This window comes from Monodon monoceros, unplaced genomic scaffold (genome assembly GCF_005190385.1).
Source record: "Monodon monoceros isolate NGI ecotype Baffin Bay Population unplaced genomic scaffold, NGI_Narwhal_1 Super_Scaffold_7, whole genome shotgun sequence".
Classification (NCBI taxonomy): Eukaryota; Metazoa; Chordata; class Mammalia; order Artiodactyla; family Monodontidae; genus Monodon; species Monodon monoceros.
The window spans coordinates 13337699-13349238 of record NW_021703784.1 but is presented as its reverse complement, the minus strand read 5'-3'; the positions used below and the strand labels follow the sequence as shown (position 1 = coordinate 13349238).

Below are 11540 nucleotides of genomic sequence, written 5' to 3'. Positions count from 1 at the left end.
TATTCTGGGGACTTCCTGGGGATTCTTAACTGTGCAAAATGTACTTCTTTCCCTCTGCTCTCCTAGAGCTCCCCTTCCCTTCCTACAGAGTTCCTTAAAGATGATGTTCACGAGACTTCATTCCAGTAATGAGTGGGGCCTATGGCAGCTAGTAGAGTTCAGTTGAAGAACCTCTGCAAAGGCCTGAGGCCTGAGCCCCAAGAGCAGCCCGTACTGAGGACTCTGCTCTATAGTGTGGCTGGCCTCTGTGGCTCTTGTATGGACAGAGTATTCAAGCTGGAGGCAGATTCTGGTGGGGAGCCTTGGGCTTTAAAGCCTGCCATCATAATGGGTGGGTTGGTGTCTCTCTGTATTCAGTAACAGATGATAAGCAGGATAAAAGGGCCTTTATTGAAACATTTTGTTCCCTCTTCCAAAGTTGTTAACTGAAGTTTGTGTTGCTAAGTGTCTGCGTGTAATTGGGGTTACACCGCCCGTTGGAAAATTGCTCCTATGGGGTTGTTTAATTAAAAGAAGTAACTTAAGACATTGTGGTTTAGGTAGTTCTAGAAGAGGCGGATGGAGTACACTACATTGGTAGCAGCTAAGAATACAGACTTTGGATCAGCTGCCCTGAGCTTGATTCTTAGTTTCACTTAGGGCAACTCTGAACCTTCTCTGAACCTCAGTTTCTTCGTCTGAACATGAGGAATTACAACATCTTTCTAGTACGGCTGTTATGAAGGTCAAAGGAGCCAATCAATGGATGTGTTACTGGTCCCCAAGAGGTCAGTGACCCCTCAGTGGGTCCTTTGCCTGGAGTTGCAAATTCCGGTCAAACAACACCATGTTCGGTATAGCAGAGCAGAAACTATTCATTGATCAACGAATGGAGAAGGGAGAGCACATGCTCTAAAGACACCTTCTCCCCCAAAGGAGGGCAGTAAGAGAATTTAAGGGATAGGAGGCAGACATATCATCAGGGCTCTAGGAAAGGGGCAGAGATTTCGGCGGCCGGGGGTGGGGGGGAGGTGGGGAGCTGGGGCATCACAGTCTTCCACATGGCAGGAATTTGCGCCTAGCAGAGTACAAATATCCCCCTTGGGCGGGGATCTTGGCATGGTAATGAAGCAAAGGTAGCTTTAGGACACTACCAGGTCCTGTGGTCAAGTCAGAGCTAGTTCGGGGCTGTTGACCACTGCATATCTCTTAAAGCTCAGTTGCAAAACATCTCTGTCAAATACCAGGTGCTTTTGAAGCACAGAGATAAGTCAAGGCTGGAATCTTGTAGCCCTCAGGCTGGTATGGATGACAGGTGTCCAGTTATTTGAAAGTGGTTAATACGTGGTTATTAGTACTGTTAATGGGTAAAGCACTTCTACTCACAAGCCCTTTTCCCACTAACACTAATGATGTGTTGTCACTCCCATTTCAGTTATTTGTCTTTAGTTGCCTACTTCAGGGTTGTAGCAGAAGCAGCACCACATAAGCTGCACTAATTGCTTGTGCCACAGCTAAGGAGACAAAGCTGTGGAATTCTGGGTGACTAGCTTTCAGAAGCAGGCTTCTTTTATTTGTAGACGTTGAATGCAGCCTGGGGGCATGGTAAGTTGCTCAAGTAGCCTTTAACTTCCGACGCCGCATTGTAGGGTTAATCTCCTTTTCCTCTCGGCACGCCTACTTTTGGTTTATTGACGTTCCCTTGGGTGGCGGTAGGAGGGACTGCAAAGAACTTACTTTGTGGATAAATCCGGGAAGCATATCTTGGCCACTGACCGTCGGTATTCCTGGCTAGGTAAAAGTAAAAATGAACAGTTGGTGGGTCTGGGTCTCAAACGGGGAAGACCAGGGCCAGCCTGGGGGAGTAGGGGCGGCAGCGCAAGGTAAGGTCTTCTCTGTTGCAATCGTTCTAATTCCCGCCCAGGGGAGGTCTAGCCCCTCTGGGGCGGGGCCGGAAGTGACGCAGGCCCTTAGCGGAGCCGGGAGTGTGTGGCTGCCGGAGGATTGCGAGCTCCCGCGTGCGCCCAGTGCCCGGCCGGCCGGAGCCTTCGGCTTGCCTGACTCCGGAGGACACTGGCAGCAGTCCCCGGCCTACTTACCGCGCACAGCCATGTCTGGTAACGGCGACGCGGCCGCAACGGCGGTGAGTCCTGAGCCGGTGACCCTCGCAGCTTCGGTCTTCTGCACTAGCAGTGCCACGATTGGCCCCAAGTTGCCACTCTCCGTCGTCAATTGGTCGGGACGATTATCTGTCTTTTTTTTTTTTTTTTTTTTTTTGGTTCTAACAGTTTTTAAAGGGCCAGTAGCTGGGTTGCCCGTAGGGGAATCAGAGAGCGGTGGGGGCGGACTTAAGAGCAGATCGATTGTCTCGAACGGAACCCCGTTCCTGCGGGGATCTGGATGGGATTCCATGAGGCATGGCTTCCGCGGCTCTAGCTATAGTGACCCAACACAGGAAAATTCGTCTGCACGAGACAGCGTGCTATTCCCCGGGATCCCTTCACACGAGACAGGTCCTAGTCGAGATTCAGCCACTTTGGGGAAGTGTTCCATTTTGGATCCAGAGAGGAGAGTGTACCTCGAATTCTCCGAAGTGCACACAAACGTCTTGGAAGTGCACCTTCTCCGCTTTTTTTCTTTTTAATGGACACCCAGCCCCAGCCTACACTCAAAAGTCCCCAGCTGAGACACATCATTGGGTTACTACCATGGACGGGGGACGCCCTTGGGCCTTCCTATTCCTAGCCTGGGGTCCCAGTTCTGGGCTTGTGCAGATGCAAACTGCAGAGCCCAGGAGGCCAACGTCAGCCTGAGATAAGAAAGGAGTGGGGCAGCTGCCCTATCTCTCCCTGACCTATGTGCTGGTAAGGAGTGGGATTCTGTGCCATTGCTGACATTCCTGAGTGCTGGACTAGGAGTAAGAAGATTTGGATTCCAGCTCTCTACCCATGATTAACCCTGTGGCCCTGGGCAAGTCACTTTGCTCCTCAGAGCCAGACTTTGCTTCTGTAACGTAGTTCCAGAGATGCCTGCCCTTGTCTACCTGATAGGTTGTTATGAAGATTAAAAGCAATAGCTCTAGGATATACATGCTCAATAAGGAATTTTTTACTGGAACAATTTGACTTGAATATGCTGTGCAGAATCAATGAAATTAAGGGATTGTTTGAATATAGCAGTTTCTGGGACCTTAGATTCCTTTCTGTGGGCTGCCTGTGGCCCAGAATTTTAGTTGCCATGTTTAGCATTTCCAACCTAGCCTTATTTGCTTAGGGTCCCCCAGGGTTTATTTATTGGAGAAGTGATAGCTATGGAGTAGACTAGAGTCCAAGAGCAGCCAGCTGTCACCTCCTCCAGCAACAGAGGCCCCAGATACCTGACTGCAGAAGAACTCTGTAGGATGAAGATCCCAGAGCAGGGGAAGTTGATAGTATCTACAGTGATCACTGTCTGATCTGGGAAGAAATAGGACCTCAGACTGGAGAACCCAGTTCTGCCTGCTTGGCACTGAATACCTTTGTCCAAGGTGCCCTGGCAAGAGGAAGAGGCATGGCCCTTTGAGTTCTTGGCTTGGTCTCTGACATCCTAATATTTCCTTTGTGGTGAAACCAGAGGCTGCACTCTAGGTGAATGGACATTAGACAGCTCACCCTCTTAGTCTTACAGAATATCAAAAGCAGAAGATACTTGAGTGCAAACTTCTTCATTTTATAGATGAACAAACAGGTTTATAGATGAACAAATAAGATGATGTGTTCAAGTTCGCCCAGCCAAGGCTGAGCAGGACTGTACGTCAGATCTGTCGATCCCAGTCATGCATTCCGTCCAGATTATGGGATCCATAGTGCAGCAGCTGTGGGGTAGCTCTTATGGCATCTAGGTGGCACTGAAGCTTTCTCAAGTGCCGCTCCGTTGTGGATGCTGAACTTGTCCTCAGTGACTCAGCTCACGGTCCCCTGTGTGGCCCCAGCTGTCCTGCCCCTGCCTGCTGCAGGCCCCACCCTCCCTGGGGCCAGACTGATAGACCTTATCTCTCTACCCACCTGGCTGAGTGCAGCATTCCTACTGCCTTAGCTTGGATGGGCTTCAGGGCTTAGTGTCCTGGTCATTACAGCAACAGCAGGTCCTACTGTCACTTCTGTCTGGTCTCTGCTTCTCTGGATCCCTGAGGAGCCAGAAGGTATTGTTGGGGAAGGTAAAGGGACCAGTCTTGGGGAGGGGAGTGTTTCCCCACTCCAAGGCTCAGCTGGCCACAGGCCAGGGGCTGAGGTTCCTTTCTTCCAAGCCAGTGATTCTGGTTCTTGGACCAGGTGTTGAGGAACACAAAGAGCAGCAGGGACTGTGACCTGGGGACTTTTTCTGCAGGAAGAAAACAGCTCAAAGATGAGAGTGATTCGCGTGGGTACCCGCAAGAGCCAGGTGAGTGTAAGTACCGGGGTGGAGGAGGTTTGTCAGAAGACTTCTGTGTTCACAGTATTATAAGTTGGGGGGGCCAGAGCGTTCTCAGCAGCTCGGGGATGGAAGAAATGGGGTGACTGAGTATCAAATCCCACGCAGGATGACAGATTGCATTCTGTAAAGAGATAGTCCCTGGGCTGGGAAGTTGGGGTACAAAGGACTCCCAGGCCAGACCCCTCCCCTTCCTAGGTGGGCATTCAATCCCCTCTCTGAATTCCAATCCTTTCAGGATCTCCCTGACCCTGTGAGGGTCTGACCTTAGGGTGGTGGCCAGAGGACCGGACTAACCTGAATTTCTACCCCCAGCTGGCCCGCATACAGACGGACAGTGTGGTGGCAACGCTGAAAGCCTTATACCCAGGCCTGCAGTTTGAAATCAGTGAGTTTTCTGGAAAGGAATGGAAGCTAATGGGAAGCCTTTAACCCCTGGAGGGGAGAACACAGTGTTTCTGGCTTTGTCTTGCACCAAAGCCTGGTTCTGTTGCCTCTGAGAATTCTTCTTGGCTGTCCCCAGTTTGGAGGGCCCTTTCCTTCTCTGAACACCTCCAGCTCTGACTACCTGGGCTGGCCTGCTTTGGGTCTTTTTGTGGTTACGTCCGGTCTTCCTCCTAGATCGTACATTCCCAGAGGGTAGGGATTGGGGCTTATGCGCCTCTGTATCCACCAACAATCTTAGCACAAGTGCTGAGCTCAGTAGGGGCTCAATAAATGCTGATCACTGAACGTCTGGTTTGTTGATTCTCTCCTCAGTTGCTATGTCCACCACAGGAGACAAGATTCTTGATACCGCTCTCTCTAAGGTAACATTTTCCATCCAACCCTTTTCCCCCTCCTCTTTCCTTCCCCCAAAAGATTCACCCTGAGGCTCTTTCTTGCCTGGCAGATTGGAGAGAAGAGCCTGTTTACCAAGGAGCTGGAACTCGCGCTGGAGAGGAATGAGTAAGTGAAAGCAGGGAGCATGGCGCCCTCCCAGGCTCTCGCTAGGACCCCAGTGCACATCAGACCTGGGTATCAGCTAGACTGTTGGGCTTAAACGCTTGGATAGGCTAGAGAGGGGCTCATATGCGAGTTTTTCAGGCCTCAGAAAAGGAGAGTGTCCTGGTTCTGAGCCATCTGGCTGCCTGGGGGTGCAGGACTGGCTGGGGGAGGGGGGTGAAAGGGAGTGTAGGAGGGGAGCAGGTCTCTGGGACCCAAGGTCTCAGAAAGGCCTGCTTCCTGAACCGCTCTAGGCTCTGCCAGTGACGTACAGGCAGGAGTGGGTGGAGAAGGGCTGGGGACGTGCTGCTCAGACCCCTTCTCCTTCCCTCTCTGCCATCTCTCTAGAGTGGACCTGGTTGTTCACTCCCTGAAGGACCTGCCCACGGTGCTTCCTCCTGGCTTCACCATTGGAGCCATCTGCAAGTAAGAGTCCTGCCAGTCAGGGGCCTCATATTAACCTTGACTTTCCCCTTTGGGACTTGGCCCCCTGCCCTGAGGAGTGTCAAGCATGGCAGAAAACTCAGAAGATGCCAGTTAGTTGACTATTGAGAGAGCCTGGAAGTGACCTGAACCGAGATCTCTCCCTTATTCTATGACTTTCCCTCCATCCCCAGGCGGGAGAGCCCCTATGATGCTGTGGTCTTTCACCCAAAATTTGTTGGGAAGACCCTAGAAACCTTGCCAGAAAAGAGGTGAGTGGGGCCTGGATAGGCATCTTGGTGGGATGTGCACAGAAGATGGAGGGGTGGGAGGAGGAGGGAAGGAACAGTGCCTGCCTAGTTAAATCTCATGTGACTTAAATCTCATTTTAAACCATCTCTCTGAGCAGCGTGGTGGGAACTAGCTCCCTGCGGAGAGCGGCCCAGCTGCAGAGAAAGTTCCCACATCTGGAGTTCAAGAGTATTGTATCCTTTTAGCGGAGGGAGGAGGCAGCAGCCAAGGAGGAAGACCAGGTCCAGAGGGCCCTGGGAGTTGTGAGAGTGGAAGGGGCTTCCAGAGGAAGTGGACCATGGATGCAGTGGACTGCCTGTCCTCCCATTCATCCACCCATCCATCCATCCATTCATTCATAATCCTTTCATGTTTTCTTAGCCCCAGGCAAGTGCCTGGCACCGGGGATATGGTGAGCAAGATCAACATTGTCCCTGCTTACACGGAGTTTACATTTTAGTGCTGAAGACAGACAACCAGGCATTGATAATACAGAGTGATACTGAATAATGATTACATCGAGGGAGGGGGGTTGGGGGGGTGCTTCCATTTAAATTTAAATAATTAAAAATTGGTTTTATTATAGTTGATTTACAACGTTGTGTTAGTTTCTGGTGTATAGCAAGTGATTGTTGTACATATATATACATATTCCTTTTCATATTCTTTTCCATTGTAGTTTATTGCAAGATATTGAATATAGTTCCCTGTGCTATATAATAGGACCTTGTTGTTTATTTTATATATAGTACTTTGCATCTGCTAATCCCAAACTCCTAATTTATCTCCCCCCATCCCCTTTCCCCTTTGGTAACCATAACTCCATTTTTATTTTATATTCCACTATATTGTTTTGATCTTTACAATGTTATATGTTTGTAAAACTGATTTTCAAAATAGTATTTGCTAAGTGCTCCAGTGCACAAAGTAGGGAATTCTCTGGAAGCTTCTAGCTGGAACATCTAAACACAGACTTGAGAGTCAAGGAAGGCTTCTCAGAGGTCTTGTAACCTTGGGCAAGTTATTAAATAAATTAAAACCTCTCTATCATTTTTCTCATCTGTAAAATGGAGATGATAATACTACCTACGTCATAGGGTTGTGAAAATTAAATGAATTGACATATCTATAGCGTCTGGCATGTAGTAAGTATGAGGTAAGTGTTAGCTGTTGTCATTAAGCTGAGAACTCAAAGGTGAGAAGTTAGCAGATTGAGAGACTCAGGCAAAGGGAACAGCATAAGGCTCCAGACTGCCCAAAGCTTGTGGTCCTTAGCGCCTCTCCACAGCGGGGAAACCTCAACACACGGCTTCGGAAGCTGGATGAGCTGCAGGAGTTCAGTGCCATCATCCTGGCCGCAGCTGGCCTGCAGCGCATGGGCTGGCAGAACCGGGTGGGGCAGGTAGGGCCTGCCACTCTTCACGCCCCAGTTGATCTTCATCTCCTTCTTGCCTGTGTTCTCTTTTTGAATCCCACCTCTAACAGTGCAAGCTGGAAATGAGTCCCAGGTTGGGAAGACTGGGGATCAGAGGCCAAACTCCCACTCTTGCCTCTCCAGCCCTTCTGTATGCTAGAAAAGCCCCATCTCACTGCTGTGTGCTTTTAGGCACTCCCACCTCCACCCTTCTGACTGCCTCTTCTGCCCCCACAGATCCTGCACCCTGAGGAGTGCATGTATGCTGTGGGTCAGGTATGCTTGACCAGGGAAGCCGTGTATTGATGTGTCCCTTTCTTTTGTTTTCAACCAAGAACACTCCCAGAGAGGGGCAAGCCTTGGGAGGCTACTGGCCCCAAAGGACCTGGCAAACAGGTGGAAGTAGGCTGGTTCCCATCCTTAGCTCCATTGGTTGGGGAAAGATTGGCCCTGATATCTTAGGCTATTTTTCCATCAGGGGGCTCTGGGAGTGGAAGTTCGAGCCAAGGACCAGGACATCTTGGATCTGGTGGGTGTGTTGCATGATCCTGAGACTTTGCTTCGCTGCATTGCTGAACGGGCCTTCCTGAGGCACCTGGTAGGGCCTGTGCTCTTGTGGAGGGGTGGGTACCTGGGGAGCTGGGAAGGGCAGTGGGGAGATTTCTCAAATTATTGCTCTGTATTTAGTGGTAACTCATCCTTCAAAGTATGGACAGGACCCAGGTCTGGGCCGCTACCTCATTTTCAGTTATGTCCTTAGAGGGGTCTGTTATCTCTGAGGACTCTGGTTACAGGGTGGTGGTAAGGGTCCTTGGAGCTCACAGGGAGAACTTGTTGCAGGAAGGAGGCTGCAGTGTGCCAGTGGCAGTGCATACAGCTATGAAGGATGGGCAAGTAAGCAGGGGAAGATGGGTGGGAGGGCAGGGAAGGGACTCGGGCATTTCTCCTGTGCATCCTGGGCTGCCAGCAAGAAAAGCCCAGGTTTCTCAGCAGTTCCCTCTCACAATATGCTGAGGCAACTGCTTTCTTTCCCAGCTATACCTGACTGGAGGAGTCTGGAGTCTGAATGGCGCAGATAGCATGCAAGAGACCATGCAGGCCACCATCCATGTCCCTGCCCAGGTGCCAAGGCTGGAGGGTGACGGAGAGGGTAAAAAACACGTCTGTATGTTAATACCCGTTTTGTGCTCACCAAATCCTACCCTCCTTCCCTTACCCAGCATGAAGATGGCCCTGAGGATGATCCACAGCTGGTGGGCATCACTGCCCGGAACATTCCACGACGAGCCCAGCTGGCTGCTGAGAGCCTGGGCATCAGCCTGGCCACCTTGTTGCTGAACAAAGGAGCCAAGAACATCTTGGATGTTGCACGGCAGCTCAATGATGCCCACTAACTGGTCTGTGGGGCACAGGTGCCTGGGTTGCTGGTGCCCCGTGCCTACATCCCAGCCCTCAGTCTCACTGTTACCTTGGGGGTGATTCCCAGGGATGGAACTGCAGGGGCGGAGACTTAAGAGACTTGTCTCAACTTGGGGCCTTGGTGATGCCTTGTCTCCTCAGTAGGTGGAGGCTTAGTCTCTAGAAAAAAAACATCTAACAAGCCACAGCCTTTGAATGTAACCAGCTCTACTAATAAACTAGATTTGAAGGTGGCTTTGTTTTTGATGGGGTTGCAGGAAAGAAAGATAAGGACAAACGCAAGACCCTTTGCTCCTTACCTCAGAGGCTAAGACCCCTGGTCCAAAGTTCTCCTGGAATACATTGCCTTCTGTTTCTGTCTCAGTAGTTCTGACAGAATAAATTGTCTCCCAGGGAACACCAAGAAAGAACCATAATCTTATAATCTACGATTTGCCGCTCCAGTTAACGGTAAAGCCTTTGTATCAGATAGCTCCCCTCCCCCACTACCTTTAGGAATCTACAGTCATCGATCCTACAACCCGTCTGCAAAATGAAGAGACACCTCACTGTTTAAAAAAGAAAATCCTTTAATAAACAAAATTAGTCCATCTGAAACTCCCCAATACCTAAAGTACTGTCTTGGATGGGTTAGCTGCAGAATTCCAGTTCCGAGGCCAACGGCGACTCAGTCCAGATGGGGATTAACGGACTAGTGCTGGTATCTAGGTGCTTGGCTTGCGGAGCGGACCCGCCGGGAGGGGCGCGGGTCCAGGGGCAGGACTCCCGCAGACCCCACGCCGCCGGGACCCGACACCGCGGGAGATGCTCACGCCGCGAAGTGTGTCTTCCGGGACGCGCACAGGCCTGCGAGTGGAGATGGAGGGAGCGCGGACGTGCAAGGCTCGGGATCCGGCAGCAGTGGGCGTCCCGGGACAAATGAAGTGACCGACTGACTCCGCCGCCGTCAACCGAGTCCCGTCCGGAGCACCGGGCTGGTGGGGAACGCGCGCGCGCGGCCGCGCCGGCGGCCGTCCGCACCGACTCACCTTCCCCGCCACGCGCCCCGGCCCTGCGTCAGCGCGGCCGGCCCAGCCTTCTAGAAGGTGCCGCGGCCTCCCCGCAGCCCATCAGCATTCGGGGGCCAGGCCGGCCGAGTCACGAGCTCGCTCCTGGCACCGAGCGGCGTTCAAACGGCCGCCCTCCGCCGAGCCACGGCAGGAGCGAGCCGCGCGGGGGAGGGGCAGGCCGCGCGGCGGCGGGGCCGCGGAGGGGGCGAGTGAGCTGCCGCCCGGCCGGGAGCCCGACGCGGCCCAGCTCTTTCCGTGAGCTTTGTGGTGGCCCTTAAAAGGGCCTTTGTGGTGGCGAGGGGAGGGGCCAGGCGGCGGCGGTGGCGGCGGCGCGGGCGCCCTCAGTACTCTTGCGAGGCCTGGGTGGCCTTCTTGCCGCCCGCGGGCGCCTTCGGCCCCACGGCGGCGCTGGTCTTCTTGGGCAGCAGTACGGCCTGGATGTTGGGCAGGACACCTCCCTGGGCGATCGTCACGCCGCCCAGCAGCTTGTTGAGCTCCTCGTCGTTGCGGATGGCCAGCTGCAGGTGGCGGGGGATGATCCGCGTCTTCTTGTTGTCGCGGGCCGCGTTGCCCGCCAGCTCCAGGATCTCGGCTGTGAGGTACTCGAGCACCGCCGCCAAATAGACCGGCGCGCCGGCGCCCACCCGCTCGGCGTAGTGTCCCTTCCGCAACAGCCGGTGCACGCGGCCCACGGGGAACTGGAGGCCCGCTCGCGACGAGCGCGACTTGGCCTTGGCGCGGGCCTTACCGCCTGTCTTGCCGCGGCCCGACATGCTGCGCGAGGTAGAGGAACGGAGAGGAAGGCTGCTCACGAGACTAAGGAACAGCCGTCCGCCGCAGTCCAACTGCTGCCGCGCGCGCCCAAGGGCCGCCCTTATAAGCCCCCAGGGCGCACCCCCGCGTCCTCCTGATTGGCTCTTTCCTCCAATACCCGCCTCCGGTTGGCTGCGGTTAACCCTTCGATGACGCGCCTCAGCTGAGGGAACGCGCCCGCCAATTGGCCGAATTTGAAAACCTTTTGCCCGGGGAAAAGGCGAGGAGGAGCGGCAGCAAGCAGTCAGCCAACCACTCCCGGGTGTAGCCAATCCAAGTGAAGCGCGCCAGATTTAAACCCTACAGCCCAGACCAGAGCCGGAAGACAAAGAGGGTGGAGTCTGAAGTCACCTCAAGAGCCTCAGGGAAGTCTGTGCGGGTCTAGGATTTTTAAAGGAAAGGGGTCAAACACTACGGCTACCTCTTCCTCCGGTCCCAGGTCTGGTCACTCCCTCCTCCTGCCTGGCAAAGGGAGAGTGAAAAAGGGAAGGAATGAGACCCCCTGAAAGTCCAACCCCATACCAGAGAACAGATAACGCCAATCTTATGGCCCTTTATGCCACTTGAGCAGCAGGATTTCCTATTTATTCAACATGTTCTGTCTGGTCTGTTCTTTCTGTTCCCTTCTTGCTAGGAGGGGCCTGATGTACTGAAAGAAAAAGGATGGGGCAGAGGGATAGGCATCTTCTCCGAGGAAATGCCTCCACCAACCCTCCCAG

General features: G+C 53.0%; 2 protein-coding genes across 6 annotated transcripts; one reads left to right on the top strand and one right to left on the bottom strand.

Annotated features, from left to right (window-relative positions):
* The first annotated feature begins 1624 nt into the window (after positions 1-1624).
* On the top strand, positions 1625-9192 carry HMBS (hydroxymethylbilane synthase). 5 transcript variants are annotated; one of them, XM_029209205.1, is made up of 14 exons: positions 1625-1774; positions 4345-4398; positions 4744-4816; positions 5188-5237; positions 5321-5376; positions 5761-5838; positions 6030-6107; positions 6245-6320; positions 7415-7528; positions 7778-7816; positions 8019-8138; positions 8381-8434; positions 8576-8662; positions 8761-9191. In XM_029209205.1, the coding sequence occupies exons 2-14, from the start codon at positions 4363-4365 to the stop codon at positions 8932-8934; spliced, it is 1035 nt and encodes a 344-aa protein (XP_029065038.1). In that variant the 5' UTR covers positions 1625-1774; positions 4345-4362; the 3' UTR covers positions 8935-9191. The 5 variants fall into 5 exon arrangements, with proteins under 5 accessions (XP_029065038.1, XP_029065035.1, XP_029065036.1 ...); XM_029209202.1 differs by lacking the exon at positions 1625-1774 and adding an exon at positions 1938-2122 and having other exon boundaries at positions 4345-4404; positions 8761-8989; XM_029209203.1 differs by lacking the exon at positions 1625-1774 and adding an exon at positions 1943-2122 and having other exon boundaries at positions 8761-9192.
* A 1107-nt stretch (positions 9193-10299) lies between these two features.
* On the bottom strand, positions 10300-10839 carry LOC114887441 (histone H2AX). The gene has a single exon (XM_029209208.1). It carries the CDS (start codon positions 10779-10781, stop codon positions 10350-10352), a length of 432 nt encoding a protein of 143 aa, XP_029065041.1. The 5' UTR covers positions 10782-10839; the 3' UTR covers positions 10300-10349.
* Between the last annotated feature and the right edge of the window lie 701 nt (positions 10840-11540).